An 18,906-nucleotide genomic window follows, 5' to 3' on the forward strand; every position below is an offset into this window, starting at 1 on the left:
CTTTAATAACAGGTATCTTCCACCATGACACTTTCTGTTGTGATGTAGTGTAGGCTGAAAGTGCAGCTAAGGAACAAGTTACTTACCTGTAACGGTTGTTCTCCAGCATGGGTCTGTCATGGATTCACATGCTCATGAATATTCCGTCGTCAGGCTGGGAATCCTCGGTAAAGAAAAAAAATCAGTTTTAGTTTCGTTTCTGAACTGTCTTTCTACTAGTAACCAATCACTGGTGTCTGGGTCATACTGCCCCCCAGCCAATGACTGCCCTCTACCTAAGCCCCTTCTGTGGCAGCCATCTTCAGATTTGGTAGCACGTAAAGTGGCAGTAGGACCAAGAGAAGAGCCACGGAGGGGTAGGAGGGAGGGTTTGCATGTGAATCCATGCCAGACCCATGCTGGAGAATAACCGTTACGGAACAAGTTACTTACCTGTAACTGTTGTTCTCCAGCATGGGTCTGGCATGGATTCACATGCTCATGAATATTCCCCGTCGTCAGGCTGGGAATCCTCGGTAAAGAAAAAACCAGTATCAGTTTCGTTTCTGATCTGTCTTTCGTAGTAATAACCAATCACTGGTCTCTGCGTCATACTGACCACAGCCAATGACTGCCCTCTACCTAAGCACCGCCTCTGGCAGCCATCTTCAGATTTGGAAGCACGTGAAGTGGCAGTATGACCAAGTGAAGAGCCGCAGAGGGGTAGGCGGGAGGGTTCGCATGTGAATCCATGCCAGACCCATGCTGGAGAACAACAGTTACAGGTAAGTAACTTGTTCCTTCTCCAGCATGGGGTCTGGCATGGATTCACATGCTCATGAATAAAGAATACATAGCAGTACACACATGCACAACCACGGGAGGTGGCAAAGGCTCAACATTAAGCATAGCATCAAACTCAACATTAAGCATCTTACCTCCTCACCAGGCTCACCTCAGGCGAACAGGTTGCGCAGCACTGCTTGGCCGACCCTGGACTCCTCCCTGGAATCCCGGTCGACGCAGTAGAATCTCGTGAAGGTGTGCGTCGACCTCCACGTAGCAGCCCTGCATATGTCCAGCAGGGGCACACCAGAAAGGAACGCCGTGGTAGCTGCGATCGCTCTGGTGGAATGGGCTCTCGGACGGCCGGGCAGCGGTCGGTTCGCCAACCGATGACAGTACATGATACAGCCGGAGAGCCATCTGGAAATGGAAGCCTTCGAGAGAGCCTTCCCCTGATTGACAGGTCCAAAGTTCACAAAGAGTTGTGACGTCTTCCGAAAACACTTCGTGCGGTCCACGTAGAACTTCAGCGCTCTAGCTACATCCAGCGAGTGCAAAGTCCTCTCAGCCGGCGACGAAGGCGACGGGAAGAATACAGGCAACACCAAGGGTTCGTTGAGATGGAAGTCCGACGGTACCTTGGGCATGAAGGAGGGGTGCGTCCTGAGCACTACCCTCGTGTCGTGGAAAGTCAAGTACGGGGCCTTGCAGGAAAGGGCCTGGATCTCTCCCACTCGTCGTGCGGAGGTGATGGCCACAAGAAAAGCAGTTTTCCACGATAGAAACTTCAACGGGGCCGAGTGCAGAGGCTCGAACGGAGGTCCCATGAGCTTGGTCAGCACCACGTTGAGCTCCCACGCCGGGGCCGGAGCCTTCACCGGCGGGAACGATCTGAACAGTCCCTTCATGAACTCTTTCACCAGACGATGAGACCACAAGGACGTCCGCCCCGTGGTTCTGGTGTATCGGGAGATCGCAGCAAGATGAATCTTGATGGACGCGTGTGCCAGTCCAGCTTTGGCCAGCGTCAGCAGGTACGGCAGTACTTGGGGGGCCGTAATCCGTAGAGGGTTAATCTTCTGTGCGTGGCACCAGACAGAGAACCTCTTCCATTTGTGTCCGTAGCATTTAAGAGTCGAGGACGCCCTGGCCTTTGCAAGAACCTCTCTGCAGTCGGCCGGTATGTCGTATCCTCCAAACTCTAGCGCTGCAGGAGCCAGGCCTGCAAGTTCAGCGACTTCGGGTCGTGGTGGAGGATGGCGCCTCCTTCCCTGGAGAGTAGATCCGCGTCCGCCGGCAGCTTGATCGGCGGGGACGCTGACAAGTCCAGAAGGTCCGGGAACCATATCTGCCTCGGCCACGCAGGTGCGACGAGGATCATCCTGCACCGTGACCTCTTGAGCTGGTTGACGAGCCGGATTAGCAGAGGCAAGGGAGGGAACGCGTAGAGGAACAGGCCCTCCCAGGGGAACGAGAAAGCATCGCCCATGCTCCTCGTCTGGGGAAACCTGCTGGCGAACCTCCGGCACTTGGTGTTCGTCGCCGTCGCGAACAAGTCGATCTGTGGTGTGCCCCACCGTCGGAAGAGACGATCCACCAGATCCTGCCGTAGTTCCCACTCGTGGCACGAGCGCAGCTCCCTGCTGAGTGAGTCGGCGATGGTGTTTTTTATCCCTGCCAGATGAAACGGCACCAGAAAAATCCTTTGGGCGACGGCCCAATGCCACAGGTCCTGCGCCTCCTTGGACAGCGCTGGGGACCTGGTTCCGCCCTGTTTCCTGATGTAAAACATGGTGGTGGTGTTGTCGGTGAAGATCCTCACCACCTTGCCCTTGAGGGACGGAAGGAAAGACCTGAGGGCCCAAAACACTGCACGGAGCTCCAGGACGTTGATATGCAGGGACTTCTCCGTCGGGAGCCAGAGTCCCTTTGCGTGCAGATTTTCGGTGTGCGCTCCCCACCCTTCCAGGGAGGCATCCGTAGTCACAGTCTCCTGGTGGGCTGGGGTCTGGAAGTCCATGCCCGCCGTCAGATGCGCGCGGGTGCCCCACCACCGTATCGCTCGTCGGAAGTTCTCGTCGAGCTTGATCCTTTCCTCGAAGCTGCCCGTCGTCTGGATCCAGCGCGCATCCAGGAATTCTTGCAACGGGCGCATCCGGAGCCTGCACATGGGAATGAGGTAGATGCAGGAAGACATCATCCCGAGGAGGGACTTGATGGACCTCACTTTGGCCGCGTCGGCCACCAACATCCGTTGCACCTTGCCCAAGATGGTCCTGGTCCTCTCCTCCGACGGGGAGGCCAGAAGGGACACTGTGTCTAGCCTCGCTCCGAGGAACAGTGCGACTTGCGCGGGCACCAGGTGGGATTTGGCGTAGTTCACGAAGAGTCCCAGGTCCGTGAGGAGTTGGACGGTCCTTGCCGTGTGAACCACGGCGAGTTCTCTCGTCTTGGCGCGGATGAGCCAGTCGTCCAGGTAGGGGTAGACGTGGATCCCCTCGCGGCGCAGCTGCGCCGCCACCGGTGCGAGGCACTTGGTGAATACCCTGGGTGCCGACCGTAGTCCGAAGGGGAGGGCTCTGAACTGGTAATGACGCCCTTGGACCACGAACCTGAGGAATTTTCGGTGCCCCTTTAGGATGGGAATGTGGAAGTAGGCATCCTCCAAATCCAACGACGACAGGAAATCCCCTTCCTCCAGCTGGCCCAGGACGTGCTGGAGGGTGACCATCCGGAACTTCTGCGCCTTGATGAACTTGTTCAGACGTCGGAGGTCTAGGATGGGGCGCCATCCTCCCGTCTTCTTCTTCACGAGGAAGTATCTCGAGTAAACTCCGGAGCCCCGAAGCCTCTTTGGGACGATTTCGATGGCGCCCTTTCTGAGCATCGCCTTTACCTCCAGGAGAAGTTGAGGGACGTGAAGTTCTTTCCTGGCCACGGGGGGGACACGCGGGCACCTTCTTTGAAACTCGAGCGCGTGACCCCGGGCCAGGGCGTCCAGAACCCAAAGGTCGGTGGAGATGGACTCCCACACGCTGACGAAGCCCGCCAGCCGGCCTCCCACCGGGGTGCTCCGGTGGGGGCCCGACCCCACAGCCGGTTCAATCCTGCTTGGACGCGGCCTTGCCGCCTTGACCTCCTGGGCGACGACGGCGGGGTCCGCTAGACTTGCCTCGTCCTCTGTAGGCCTCTTGCGACGACGAGCGGGCCGCTTGACGGTAGGAAGCGAAACCGCCGCCGGAACCTCTGGAGGCGCCCTTGCCTCCGCTGCTCCGAAAGGGCGTCCGACGTTGCTGCAGGACTCCGAGGGCCCTGGCCGTCTCAGTATCCGCCTTGATGGCCTGAAGGGAATCGTCCACTGTCTTCCCAAACAGGTTGTTCCCGTCGAAGGGCATGTCCAGGACTCTGGTCTGGACGTCCTGCCGGAAATCCGTAGCTTTGAGCCATCCACGACGTCGAAGGCAAACGCCGTTGCCCAACTGGCGGAACCCAGTGTCGGCGATGTCCGTCGCCACAGTGATGGCGTGGTCCGAGGCCACCTCACCTTCCTGCAGGATCTCCAGGGCCTCCGCCCTCTTGTCGTCCGGCAGAAAATCCAGCAGGGGAGCTATCTTGTACCAGAGCTCCCTGTCGTAGCGAGCCACGATAGCCAAGGCGTTGGCCGCTTTAATCGTCGTCGCTGCCGACGAGATGACTCTACGTCCCATAGCATCCAATTTCTTTCCCTCGCCGTCCGGCGGGGAAGTCGATGTGGAGGCCGCACCCCCCCCCGCTTTCTTCCTGGCCGCCGCGGAGACGACGGAATCCGGGGTAGGCTGTGCCCGGAGGCACAGGGGGGCCGTGTCCGGGACCCGGTACTTCTTCTCGTACCGGTCTCTTCTAGCTGGCGTCGTGGAAGGGTTCTTGAGGAGGGAAAGGCCCTCATCCCAAATGTCGTCCAACAGAGGCACTGCGAGGACCGTCTTCCTCTTGGCCTCGCGCCGCTGATAAAGGAAGCCTTCCTTTTTCTTCTCCTCAGGGCAGAGTTGGAAAAGCTCGGAAGCCCAGGAGATCATGGAGTGGAAAGATCCGATCTCGTCGGGCGGAGAAGCCCTGGCGGGAGGCGACGACGGAATATCCTCGTCGTATGCCTCGTCGTCCGTACCCGTCGCTGCCGTGTCAGTCCCCGTATCATCCCCTCGGGTGGACGGGGGAGAGGGCTGGACGGGGCGCGACGGTTGAAAAGGAGGTGGTGGATGAATCCTTCTTTTCTTGGCAGGGGGAACACCAGAAGGTCCCGGTTCTGGATCCCCCGACGGGAAAGGTTCTTCCGTCGGTAACGGCAGTCTCGTCCTTATCTCGGAGCATAAGGACTGTATGGCCAACAAAATGGCCGCCGAGTTGTCTTGCGGCGCTGGCAGAGGGGAATCCGACGGGCGAGCAGGGGCACCGTCGGTATCCTCGACGATGTCGTCGTCGTCGTCACCTGCGTCGGGGTCCATTCCGACGGGCAGGCCTTCTTCCACGCCTAGGCCGTGGCTTAAGACCTCGATCAGCTCCTCTTCTGAGGTTGAGGCCGAATCTACGACGGCGCCCTGCCCCCCCTTCTTCCCCACGGGGGGTTTCACGGGGGTCCTATCGATGGGCACAAAAGAAGACTCCCTCCGAGGAGGCAGGGAGATTCTGGGCCCCGAGGTCGCTACCACTGGCGCAGCCTCCACAGGCTGAGCCAGGGCCGCCGCGACCGTCTCGATAGAGGGCTTGGTCGGATGGATCAAGGCCTTCACCACCTTAGGTGCGCTCACCGCCTTATCCTTGAGGGAGGGGGCACTGCCACGCTCCTCCTCTGCCTTAGAGCTCGACCGGGGCCTCTCCAGGAGTTTCGCCGGGTGCTCGGCCTTCCTCTTACCCGACCCAGAGCGTTGGCTCGTGGCTGATGGTGCCGGGGAGGGTGCGCCCTGCCTGGCGCCCGTAGAGCCCGACCGTTCGGCGCTCCCGGTGCCAGCGGACTCGCGGTGCTTAGCCTTATGTTGGGCCCCCGTCGCCGGGGCGCCCTCAAAGGTCTTAGAAGACCGCTCGGGTTTCTTCTTCTTCTCGCCAGACGGGCTCTTACCCTCCAGCCAGTTGGCGAGACGTTGATGACGGTCCTTCATGGTCCGTTCCGACATGTTGCCGCAAAACGCACAGTCCTTCTCCACGTGCGTCTTGTCCTCATGAAGGCAATAAAGGCAGAAAGAGTGTTCGTCCTCCTTAAAGACGTTCTGCAGCTGGCATCCAGGGCAGACCCTGAACAGCTTTCCGGGCGTCGAGCTTCCCTTCTCCTGGGCCATCTCCGAGACAGGGCCTGAGAAGCTTCTGGAGTCCTCCGAAGTGTAGCTCGACAAAATCTTCACCCTTGAGGGGCGCAGACGAATCCGACACGGGTCCCCGTTGATCGGATGTAGGATCGGTGGAGCTTGAGGCTCTTTTGACCGAAAGAATCGAGTTTTTGTGAAAAAAACGCGAAAAAATAGCACTAACGCTCGAGAGCAATAGCACGAGGATCCCAACACATGAACGTGCGGTAAAAATCTGAAGATGGCTGCCAGAGGCGGTGCTTAGGTAGAGGGCAGTCATTGGCTGTGGTCAGTATGACGCAGAGACCAGTGATTGGTTATTACTACGAAAGACAGATCAGAAACGAAACTGATACTGGTTTTTTCTTTACCGAGGATTCCCAGCCTGACGACGGGGAATATTCATGAGCATGTGAATCCATGCCAGACCCCATGCTGGAGAAAGGTAAGTAACTTGTTCACATAGCAGTACACACATGCACAACCACGGGAGGTGGCAAGGCTCAACATTAAGCATCTCTTACCTCCTCAATAGGCTAACCATCAAGCAAACAGGTTGCACAGCACTGCCTGGCCGACTCTGGACTCCTCCCTGGAATCCCGGTCAACGCAGTAGAATCTTGTGAAGGTGAGCGTCAACCTCCACGTAGCAGCCCTGCAGATGTCCAGCAGGGTCATACCGGACAAGAACGCCGTAGTAGCAGCGATCGCTCTGGTTGGTTGAACGGTCGGTTTGCCAACCAGTGAAAGTGCATGATGCAGCCGGAGAGCCATCTGGAAATAGAAGCCTTCGAGAGGGCCTTCCCTTGGTTCACTGGTCCAAAGTTTACAAACAGCTGTGATATCTTCCGAAGACTCTTTGTGCGGTCCACGTAGAACTTCAGCGCTCTAGCCACATACAACGAGTGCAAAGTCCTCTCAGCCGGCGACGAAGGTGACGGGAAGAAAACAGGTAAGACCAAGGGCTCGTTGAGATGGAATTCCGACGGCACCTTGGGCATGAAAGAGTGTTAGGGAGAATTCTCTGTTAAGGCTTAATTTCCCAAACCTAGTGAGTCCCCCAGCAGCTTTGCTGGATTTTTGGGGTTTAATGTTTTCTCCTGCCAAGAGTGAGACTCTTTTTCTCCCACTCTTAGGCATGATTTGAGAATGTCCTTTGACTATATAATGTGTTTTATGGGCTATGGGGTCTTTTACTCCATAGGGCTACATGTGTTTTTGGTATGTGTGTTACACAGCACCCTCAGTGCACTAACACAGGGGTGTCATAGTGACCCCCAAACATAGACTCCATACCCTGGGACTGACTACTGTCTCCCAGGGCATGTAAAGTCACCATAGGCTTTACTAGTCTCAAATTGTGAACAGAACCAGTACAAACCATCATATTGTGGAAGTACTGGTAGGGGTAATTCGATTGCATGGGTCTGTTTTCCAAGGGGGCACTGTCCAGTCCCCCCTTGTCGAGTTTCTGGCTGGTGGCAGTGGATACCACGCAAAATATTCCACCAGAATATTTCCTATGGGATTTTCCAATTCATTTTAAACGCACCACTTTTTGGTGCAATGTTAAAGACACAGCCGGGTTATTTTAAATGTATTCCCCGGTTGGGTCTTTTGCCAGAACTCTTTTCTAAAATGGCATTCGTGTCCGTCTCTGTAACTCCAACCAAGGTCGGGCCCTTTGTTCCACTTTTTGGCGGGCTTCTCCACAGAAGCCCTCCAACTGGTGCCACTCTGTCTGGGTTCCACAGGATGTGTGGGTGGAGGAATTGGCACCCTGGACTGCGTTGCCTTAGCAACCCAAGTCGCACTCTGTTCTGATTGGGCCAGTGGTGAGCCGCCCGGCTCACCACTTAGCATGTTTGAGTGACAGCTTGGCTGTTGAATCGGTTTTAAAATGGCGTTTGTGTTCACCTCTGAAACTCCAACCCAAGTCGAGCCCTTTGTTCCACTTTTTGGCGGGCTTCTCCACAGAAGCCCTCCAAATGGTGCCACTCTGTCTGGGGTCAACAGGATGTGTGGGAGGGGGATTAGGCACCCTGGACTGAGTTGCCTTGGCAATTTAAGTCGCACTCTTGTGTGATTGGTCCAGTGGTGAGCTGCCCGGCTCACCACTTAGCATGTTTGAGTGACAGCTAGGCTGATGAATGGGGGTTTTGCTGCATAAAAGCACGGCTTTGGGGACTGGAACTTCAGAAGTCGCCACAGGACCTAAAGAATCCGAAGAGGGGAGTAGCCGAGCCATCTACAACGACGACACCACCGGTGGAGCCCTGCTGTACGAACTCAACACTTCCCCCACGACAGAGGAGATCTTCTTCCAGGAGAGTCTTCTTCCCTTTGAGCTGGTGGGACCAACCAGTTCACCTTTTTCGCCTTCCTAGATCGTCTCGTGGTCGAATCGCCTGTGCCAAGCACCCCGGCGGCCAGATAGCCACGCTTCACCATTACCGCGAATAAAAGGGTTGTACCTTTTAACCGGGAAACTCCACGGCTGGTTTCTTCCCTGGCAGTGCAACGACCTCCAGCTTTCCTCCACGTCGAGATCTTCTCTTCCCCTGGACGAAGCCCCGACTTGCACCCGCTGCCAGGAACAACTGCCCCCGCTGGAGCTTTCTCACCATTTCAGGTACTGTGTCCCGCCTGGTCTCCCTTGCAATAGATTGTCCAAGGTGTCTCGTAAATCCTTGACTCTCTAGCCTGGGGTGACCTCGGACCCGTTAACATTACCTTTCTAACTTGATCCAACCTCTTTTTGACTTTCCTGCAAAGAGTTTGAGTGCATTTCCACTGTGTGATCTTGGGCACATTGCGCCTTGCTCTCTCCAAGAGTGGGCCTGGCCTATGAACTTTTTGCTCTACAGTAGACCCTGCCTTTCTTGACTTGCTGTGGGTTTTTAAAAGTGTTGGTACTGTGTGTTTTTATTATTTCTGCCTTTTTTCTCCCTTTTTAAACAAATTATTCGAGTGCCATCTACGGTTACGCGCTCACCTCTGTTTTGCTAAATAAGTGGTGTCTTAACCTAGACTTGTCGAATAATTAACTAGGGAGGTGTATATATTTCTAGTGACTGTTTGAACTTGCTTGACATATGAGTGCCAGTGTATTTTTACAAGTGTGTTTTTAAATAAATAATTATATACTTTTATACCAAAGCTCTGGTCAGTGTTTGCTTGTGCTACTGTGTTTTTAGCCCTATTGTGTATACTCTATATACTGCCCAACTCTTCTTGAGAGAAGTCTGACTGCTCAACCACAGCTACCAGGTAAATCTGGGTGATACAGACTGCTACCAATTGAGTTTACTGCTTACTCCTGTAGTCTTAAACTTTTTGCAGTGGTCCCTAAGGGAACTGCACAGGTTTCTGCCTAACAAAGAGGGGTGCGTCCTCAGCACTACCCTTGTCTCGTGCAATGTCAGGTATGGAGATTTATGGGAGAGGGCAATAAGAAACGCTGTCTTCCGCAACAGGAACTTCAACGGTGCTGAATGCAGAGGCTCGAATGGCGACCCCATGAGCCTGGTCAGCACCACGTTGAGCTCCCATGCAGGGGCCGGAGCCTTCACCGGCAGGAACGATCGGAACAGTCCTTTCATGAACTCCTTCACACGGTGATGAGACCACAGACATGACCGCCCCGGAGTTCTGGTGTAGTGGGAGATAGCCGTCAGATGGATCTTGATGGAGGCATGTGCCAGCCCCGCCTTGGCCAGCAATAGCAAGTACGGCAGCACTTGAGGGGCTGTAATCCGCAGAGGGTTAATCTTCTGTGTACGGCACCAGACAGAGAACCTCTTCCATTTGTGTCCATAGCACTTGAGAGTCAAGGACGCCCTGCCTTTGCAAGCACCTCCTTGCAGTCCACCATTATGGCAAAAGGTGAATAACCTAAGAACTCTCCAATAGAGCCTTTCGGTGTATGGATTGGCACGACCTGTAATACTGCAGATTGTGTTCCTCCCCCAAACAGTACTGGTAGATCTTGTGGGGGTTGGAGACAGACTTCAGTCCCTCACAACCCTCAATTCCTAGGGTTAGGAATGACCCAGTCAAATTGAGCGGGTTTCCAGAAGCGTACAGAGTAGATAGAAAAAAGGAACGGGGTTTGCGGGGTGCAGTGGCTCTGGCTCAGCTGGCATGGCCACGTAATGGTGCAAGCAGAACCACTTTGCGCTCTTTAGTGGGGAAAAGGTTTTTTCGAAGCCAACTTGCACTGGATATAAAATATCACAGATGAGCAATATAATCAGGAGCATACTACAAACAAACCTTTTAAAATGCCAGTAAAAAAACTTGACATTTACGTACATGTAAAACCTCACTGTCTACTTGTTTCTGTTATGATCCAGGAGTTTAAAAAGTATTTTACTACCTACAACTGTATATGTATTTGTGTAAAATTCCATGCTCTTCACTCTTTTTTTCTAATTTATTATAACGACTTTCTGCATTAAAAATAAAAAAGAAATGTTAACATCAAAGTTTATTTATAGTGACTTACTGTTTAAAGCAACAACTGCAGCAGCCACAAGCAAGGAAATATCATTTGGGTGGTTCACCAGATAAAAAGCTTGCAAACTATACACGAACGGAACCCACACCAAGTCACCAAATGCCAGCATGAATCCAAATCCATCATGGACAATATCCATCGTAGTTAATATAGCTTCCTAAAAATGAAGTAAAAGAAAGAGTAAATTAATAAAACAACAGTCATCACATTAGAAACAATTATATAACGAGTCAATACTTTCAATATTGCTTAAAACTTCAAAGTTGGTCTGGCAACAACTGTTGCATTACAATTATAAACCATGGAAAATCTAACACCAATTTTAGCCTCGGCATCCAGTTCCAACTGTGCGCCAGGTGCACAAGCAGTTTAATTTTCACATTCAGCAAAACAGAAAAGTAATGGGCAGAAGGTTTTGAATGAATCAATCACTGGCATTACTTTGGGAAACCCTCAGAGTCCAGCTGTTACGGAGAATTGTCATTCTATGGCTAATTTCCCTTACCTATAAAGTCCTCCAGCAGCTTTGCTGGATTTTAGGTTTTTTTTATTTCTCCTGCTAAGAGTGAGACCCTTTTTTCCAAACTCTTAGACAGATTGCTAGTGTGTGTTGAAGGCTATCTTGTGTGCTTATGGTCTATGGGGTTTTCTCACCCTCATAGGAATCATCTTTTTACATGTCTGGTACACAGCCCCTTCTGTGCCGTACCACAGGGGTGTCGTAGCGACCCCCAAACATAGACTCCATACCCTGGGACTGACTACTGTCTCCCAGGGCATGTAAAGACCCCATTGACTTTACTAGTCAATTCTTATGAACAAAACCATTACAACCCATCTTACTATGGAGGTACTGGGAAGGGTTAATAGTTTTTCCCCTAGTGTTCATTTTCGAGGGGGTACCGTACAGTCTCTCTCTCAAAGGTTTCTGGCTGGTGGCAGTGGTTACTACCGTAAATATTCGACCGCGAATATTTCTGTTAGGCAGAATCCTGTGCAGTTCCCTTGGGGACCACTGCAAGATTAAGACTACAGGAGTAAGCAGTAAACCCAATTGGTAGCAGTCAGCACCACCCCGATTTACCTGGTAGCTGTGGCTGAGCAGTCAGACTTCTCTCAAGAAGAGTTAGGCAGTATACAGAGGATACACAATAGGGCCAAAAACACAGTAGAACAAGCAAACACTGACCAGAGCTTTGTATCAAAAGTATATAATTGTTTATTTAACACACTTTAGAAAATACACTAGCACTATTAATCAAAAGCAAGTTCCAACACAATCAGAAAAGTATTTACACCTCCCTTAGCAATTACTAGACAAGTCTATGTTAAAACACCACTTTTTGTCAAAACAGAGGTGAGCACGTAACTCAGATGGCACTCCAATAATTAGGTTAAAGGGAGAGAAAAAGGCAGGTCATAAAAATAAAACAGTTCCCAATGCTTTTAAGAGACAAAATCAAGTTACTGACGGCAGGGTATACTGTAGAGCCAAAGTTCATAGGCCAGGCCCAATTTGAATGGAGCCAGGCGAAATGTGCCCAAGATCACACGGTGTAGCAATGCATTCAAGTCTTTGTAAAAATGTTCAAAAGAGGTTGGGGTGGTTCAAAAGACAAACTTAGAAGGTCTGCGGGCCATCCCAGCTGGTAAGTCAAGGATTTAAGGGTCACCTTGGGCAAACCGAAGAAAGGGAGGCCAGGTAGAACACAGTACCTTAAAGAGTGAGGAAGCTCCAGCGGTGGCAGTTGTTCCTGGCAGCGGGTGCAGTTCGTGGTTTCGACCAGGGGAGGAGAGGATCTCGTCGAGGAGGAAACTTGGAGTCGTTGTACTGCCCAGGGAAGAAACCAGCTGCGGAGTTCGTCAGTGAAAAGGTGTGTTCCTGGTATTCGCGGTCAGAGTGGTGCAACTTGGCTATCCGGCCGCCGGGGTGCTTGGCACGGGCGATTCAACCAAGAGACGTCCTGGAAGGCGAAATGGCGAACTGGTTGATCCCACCAGCTCAGAGGGAGAAGACTCTTCCAGCAGAAGATCTCCTCTTGTCGCCGGGAAAGTGGCAAGGTCGCTGCAGCAGGGCTCCACCGGTGGGGTCGTCGTTGCAGATGGCTCAGCTTCTTCCCTCTTCGGATTTCTTAGGTCCTGTGGCGACTTCTAGTTCCAGTCCCAAAAGCCCTGCTATTATGCAGAAAAACCCCCATTCAACAGCCAAGCTGTCACTCAAACATGCTAAGTGGTGAGCCGGGCGGCTCACCACTGGCCCAATCAGAACAGAGTACGACTTGGGTTGCTAAGGCAACGCAGTCCAGGGTGCCAATTCCCCCACCCACACATCCTGTGGAACCCAGACAGAGTGGCACCAGTTGGAGGGCTTCTGTGGAGAAGCCCGCCAAAAAGTGGAACACAGGGCCCGACCTTGGTTGGAGTTACAGAGACGGACACGAATACCATTTTAGAAAAGAGTTCTGGCAAAAAGACCCAACCGGGGAATACATTTAAAATAACCCGGCTGTGTCTTTAACATTGCACCAAAAAATGGTGCGTTTAAAATCAATGGGAAAATCCCATAGGAAATATTCCGGTGGAATATTTTGCGTGGTAACCACTGCCATTAGCCAGAAACTCGACAAGGGGGGACTGGACAGTGCCCCCTCGAAAACAGACCCAGGGGCAATCGAATTAACCCCTTCCAGTACTTCCACAATATGATGGTTTGTACTGGTTCTGTTCACAATTTTGGACTAGTAAAGTCAATGGAGACTTTACATGCCCTGGGAGACAGATGATACCCTATGGAGTAAAAAAAAAAAAAAAAAACAGCACATAAGCACACAAAAAGTCAAAGACATACCTCAAATCATGCCTAAGAGTGGGAGGAAAAGAGTCTCACTCTTAGCAGGAGAAAAGAAAATCCAGCAAAGCTGCTGTGGGACTCACTAGGTTTGGGAAATTAGCCTTATAAGAGAATTCTCCCTAACAATTTCCCTATGGGATTTTCCCATTGTTCAAGGCTACCACTTTTACTGACAGCCTCTAACATACCGCCGGTTTATTTTAATATTAACTTTACTCCGGTAGGTTTTTATTGCCAGAACTTTGAATTAATTTCTTTCTCTATAGTCTTAACCCAGGTCGGGGTTCCCTTTGTTCGTCCTTGTGACAGGCTTCTGCACAGTAGCCCTCCTCTAGGCGCCACTGAGTCTGGGTTAGACAGGATGTGTGGGAGGGGGAATAGGCACCCTGGACAGGGTTGCCTACGCAAACCAAGTCGCACTCTGCCCTGATAGGCTGGGGGGGGGTTCTCCCGCCAGGAAAGCCACCCCACGTGTGAATGACAGCTAGGCTATATGAATGGGGGTCTTGCTGCATAAAAGCAGGGTCCTGAGGACTGGAGGACAAGACGTCGCCACTGAAACTAAGAAGCCGAAGAGGTGAGAAGCCAAAGACATCTGCAATGACAACCACCGGTGAAGCCCTGCTGCAGATCTTCACCACTTTTCTCCAACGACTCGAGAAGATCTTCACCTGCAAGAGTCTTCTTCTCTTGAGCTGGTTGGGCCAACCAGTTCCCCAATCGTCTTCCAGGACCCGCCTTGGTCAGATAGCCAGACACCCGTTCACCCGGACCGCGATTTAAAGGAGCGTACCTTTCATTTGTTTTGGCAGCACCGCGGCTAGTTTCATCCCTGGGCAGTGCAGTGACTCGAACCTTCCTCCACGACGAGAGCCTCTCTTCCTCTGCTGGATCTCCCAAACTGCAGGAACTACTGTCACCGCAGGAGCCTCTTCCACTTTTAAGGTACATTGTTCCGCCAGGCCTCCCTTTTCGTTGGGTACTGCTAAAGGTGTTTTAAAATCTTTACCTACCTACTGGGTTGGCCGACCCTATCATCTAACATTGTCTTTCACCTTCTGCAACTGCCTTTTCGAATCGTTTAACAAAGACTTGACTGGAGCTACAAGAACATTTTTGCTCCTGGGCACTTTGCCCTGTACCACTGACTCTGGCACAGGCCTATTGACTCTGGCTACATCTGTTATAACTGCCTTCTCTAGATTGCTTCTCACCTAGAAATGTGTTGGTGCATCTAACTCTTATAACCATCTTTTCCTTCACTCTTTTAAAACTTGTGAAGTGCCATTTTGCTCGGTTTTCACCTCAGTATTATACATGCTAAAGTACTGCCTTGCCTAACTTGTTCACAATCTTATTGGGAAGTATTGCTGGTGTGCTTAAGAGTATATTTCTGTATAACTTGTCCGTTCCCTCCCTTTTGAGAAATTGTTAAGAGTGCCATTTCTGCTTGGTTTACACTGTGCTGTTTTGCTCATTTTTCACTCTTGCTCAAACTTGTCTGCAATTTAAATAGGGAGTTGTGTATCCTTTTCTCAGCTGATTTAACTTGCTTTTATAATAGTGATTTGTGTGTGAACATCAGAGTGTGTAAAATAAATATATATATTCTTTTTGATACAAAGCTTTGGTCAGTGTTTCCTTGTTCCATAGTATTGTAGTCCTAATGTGTAAACCCTGAATACTGCTCATCTCCCTCTTGAGATAACTCTGACTGCTTAGCCACAGCTACCAACTAAATCTTTGTGGTACAGACAGATACCAAAGGAGATTTATTGCACATACCTGTAGTCTTAATCTTCTGTAGTGCTCCCTAAGGGAAATGCACAGGATTCTGCCTAACACCAGCCATCACTTTCAGCCTGCCATGCTATGCTATTACAGAAGGGGAAAGAGCATATGAAAACCACGCATGGTGCCATACCAAAAGGGGATATCTGGGTGCATCTCTTTTCTGCGTGACCACATGCAATTCTAGACCCAATAAGGCTGAAACATGTCTGGGGTTGCTTGTGTTTCCATGCAGAGGGAACATGGCCCATCAGTTTGGCTGATTAACTTATTAGGGTATCCTGCCTCTGGTGGCAGGAGCAAGAATGACCATCCCTTTCTTCTATGGCACAGATGGGCTAATTGCTAATTAGCAATAATTTGAAAGGTTGCCCAGAGCAATGACAGTGGTTAAGAATTATTCTTAACCTTCCACCTATCATATTATTTGGGTACTCATTTTTATATCCATTCAACTATTCGTATAGCATTGGTAAATAGAAGTGTCAATCTGTGTAACAATTGCATGTAAGATTCTTAATGCAAGTGTTGCATGAGTGATAACTGTCTTGGTAAGCAGTAACAAACGACAACCATCATGTTATTACCTGAATATACCCCCTCTTTTAGCCTAAACATGGAGGAAAAAATGGCTATAGCTTCCATAAACTTTTCTTTAAAAATAAAAAAGAAACAGAAATCTTACATGTCATTTTCTTTTTAAATTCCACCTTCATAGCACTATAGGCCCATAGGGACCAAAGCGCTTATAAAGCTAGCATTTAGGGCGAGGCAGATCAGCCATGGGGTTCAATGAGATTACAATCAATCAAAAAATAGCGAATGAAATTGTTATATTGCTTCTCATGTATATTAGAATGGCACCATGAGGTGGCACTATGTCCTCACCGACAATCTATATTGAATGTTATTTGTTGAAATGATTCCAGCCACAGCAGGTGTCCCTGGAGGAAAGAGAGATGCTGTGCTGGGGGTCTGTGTACTTAATCTTCTAATAAATATCTACAAAAGCTTTGCAGTCCTGTGTCTGTATCTCACATTTGGCGACGAGGATGGGATTAGAATGGTGCAGACCCCCGGCACCCCATTGTGTTAGTTTTCCCATGCCGGATTCCTGCCAAGCGGCTCCGCCAAACCGGCGCTGCAGCGGCCAACAGAGAAGCCACTCCGCCCCAACATCGCAGTGGTCCACGAGGCAGAATCTCCAGAGCGCAGGAAGAGCTCAAGCGCCGCCGCCGCATTGACTTATCCAGTAGAGGGTCCAAGCAGCTAGTGCAGCATTGCATGTCTGTTGGTCCTGGTCGTTCCGGAGGATGCAGCCCAACACAACTGGTATAGGTGGTAGAGACATCTGTGATACACATACACACAAGGAGCTGCGTAATTAGGGAAGGCACAGCAGCAGCCGAACGCTGATGCGTAAGACCGCACTGCAGGACGGCAAAAGCCACAGAAGAGGCTCCCGTAATACGCATAGGCGCACACAGCTGCCTGAGAGATGAGCCTTTTTTAGGCCGAGGTGGCAGAGGAAGAGGCCGAAACAGAGAACACAATCAAGACTTCGACAGAGTCACAAGGAGCAGGGGGAGAGGACTTTCCCAACAGTATTTAGTATTTTATTTATTTCTATAGCGCACCAGGCCCAGGGGCAACCGGGCGCTTAACTTAGTTACAACAAGATGAAGGCATGACAAGGCAATGTGACAGAGTATTACAGGAGTATTACAGGAAGATTTACAAAATTTACAAAATATACATTCAAGCGAATATCGATAAGGCAGTGATTTACAGGATAGTTAATAAGGGATTTACTTGTGATTAATCTCTTGTCACATCCACTCACCATAAGTGAAACCAATGTCTTACAAAAAGGGCTTTGTTTTCTGCCCAAGGCACGACATGATGCATTCCAAACAGGATTGATCTAGCGAAACTCATGCGAAAAATTTGATTAAGACATTTTGGTGAACATGATGCTGAACACGATCTCAATAGAAAGAAGGATACTACTGGACTCCATCCTAAATCGAAAAGGTGATCATGAAAAAACAAAGTATGGAAGAAACTGAAGAAACGACTTTTCAGAACATCTCCAAGGAAGAACGTCAAGCACTACGAGAATTAAGCAACAAGGAAATTATAATAAAACCAGCAGATAAGGGAGGCTCCATTGTGGTCATGAACATCGCTGATTATGAACAGATGGTGACCAAACTCCTTGACAATAGGACACATTACCAAATTCTATCTTGTGACCCCACTGAAACTCTCCGCACTCTGATTACAGGGATTGTAGAAGAAGCAGCATGTGAAGGCCATATCAGTACTCAACAGCAGCATTTCTCTGCCCAAGATTCCCCAAAATTCCGGCTTTCTATGCATTACCAAAAGTGTACAAGGGAACTCTACCACCACTGGGACGCCCTATTATAAACTTTTGTGGCAGGGATACAATCAATCCTGGAGCCACTTTCCGAGTTCGTGGATTTCTTTTTAAGACTGGAAGTTCCAAAAATTCGGTCTTACTTAAAAGATACCACAAGCATTCTTAAGATGGTTAATAACTTACCTTTTGACCCGGAGACACAGTATCTAGTAACCCTCGATATAGCGACTCTATATACCAATAAACCTCAGATAGAGACCCTGCAAATTGTAGAAAAAGCTCTCCAGGACACGAGTCCTACCCTGTATATGCCCATTCAATTCATTCTTCATCTAACAGAAATAGCACTCACGAGGAATTTTTTCATGTATAAAGATATCTTTTTTCAGCAGTGTTATGGAAATGCAATGGGGGCGACATTCGCCCCTTCTTTTGCCAACCTCTAGGTGGCTCACTTCTAGGAGAAATACATATATTCTGTCACCAATCCATGCCTGTCCAACATCACAGTATGGACTCGATACATTGATGATATTTTCACAATCTTCACAGGCGACCTAATCGCCCTGGATGAATTCATGGTGTGGTTGAATTCTAGAAATAGATACTTGAAATTCACCTATAATGCCACCAAACAGACAACACAATTCCTTGACGTAGAGATACGTACAGATGCAGGGAGTTTGAGTACGACAGTATTAAGAAAACCTACTGACCGTAACTCACTTTTTAAATATTCAAGCTTTCATCCAAAAACAGTTCGCGACAACTTGCCCTTTGGATAATTTTAGGTACAGGAGGCTCAAAGAACGCCTACTTGACAGAGGATACCCTAATAAGTTAATCAGCCAAGCAAGAAAACGCGCCAGGAATATCCCACAAGATATTACCTTACAACAGAAAAAACGACCATTAGGATAGAAAACCATCACTGCAGTCTTTGGATACTCCACAAAAAATTAATATGATCAAAAGAGAAATCCTCAAGTTATAGCCAATCCTGAATGTGGGGGCCGTCAATCTTCCACCCCCGAGGTTTGCAATCAGAAAAAGGAAGAATATTAGAGACACTCTAGTTCGCTCCGATCAAGAACCAAGTGACAGCATACAACAAACCACACTATGGGATACTACACCCACAGTTGGAAACTCGCCCTGTGGGCACTGTAATGTGTGTACCCGTACCACACGCACAAAAACTCTGGATTTGGGCCTCCGTACAGAATGGAGACAAAACTTGCTAACAAACTGCAATACAGCAAACGTTATATATATATAT

At 50.0% G+C, this 18,906-nt stretch overlaps 1 protein-coding gene across 1 annotated transcript in view; it reads right to left on the reverse strand.

Annotated features, from left to right (window-relative positions):
• The window catches only part of LBR (lamin B receptor), a 1,228,970-nt gene that overhangs the window by 169,286 nt on the left and 1,040,778 nt on the right, over nt 1–18,906 (reverse strand). Inside the window, exon 11 of the mRNA XM_069608704.1 lies at nt 10,588–10,756. Within this exon, the coding sequence (XP_069464805.1) occupies nt 10,588–10,756 (169 nt within the window). The remainder of the gene's footprint in view (nt 1–10,587; nt 10,757–18,906) is intronic.

This window comes from Ambystoma mexicanum, chromosome 4q (assembly GCF_040938575.1).
Source record: "Ambystoma mexicanum isolate Mex_15411 chromosome 4q, UKY_AmexF1_1, whole genome shotgun sequence".
Taxonomy (NCBI): domain Eukaryota; kingdom Metazoa; phylum Chordata; class Amphibia; order Caudata; family Ambystomatidae; genus Ambystoma; species Ambystoma mexicanum.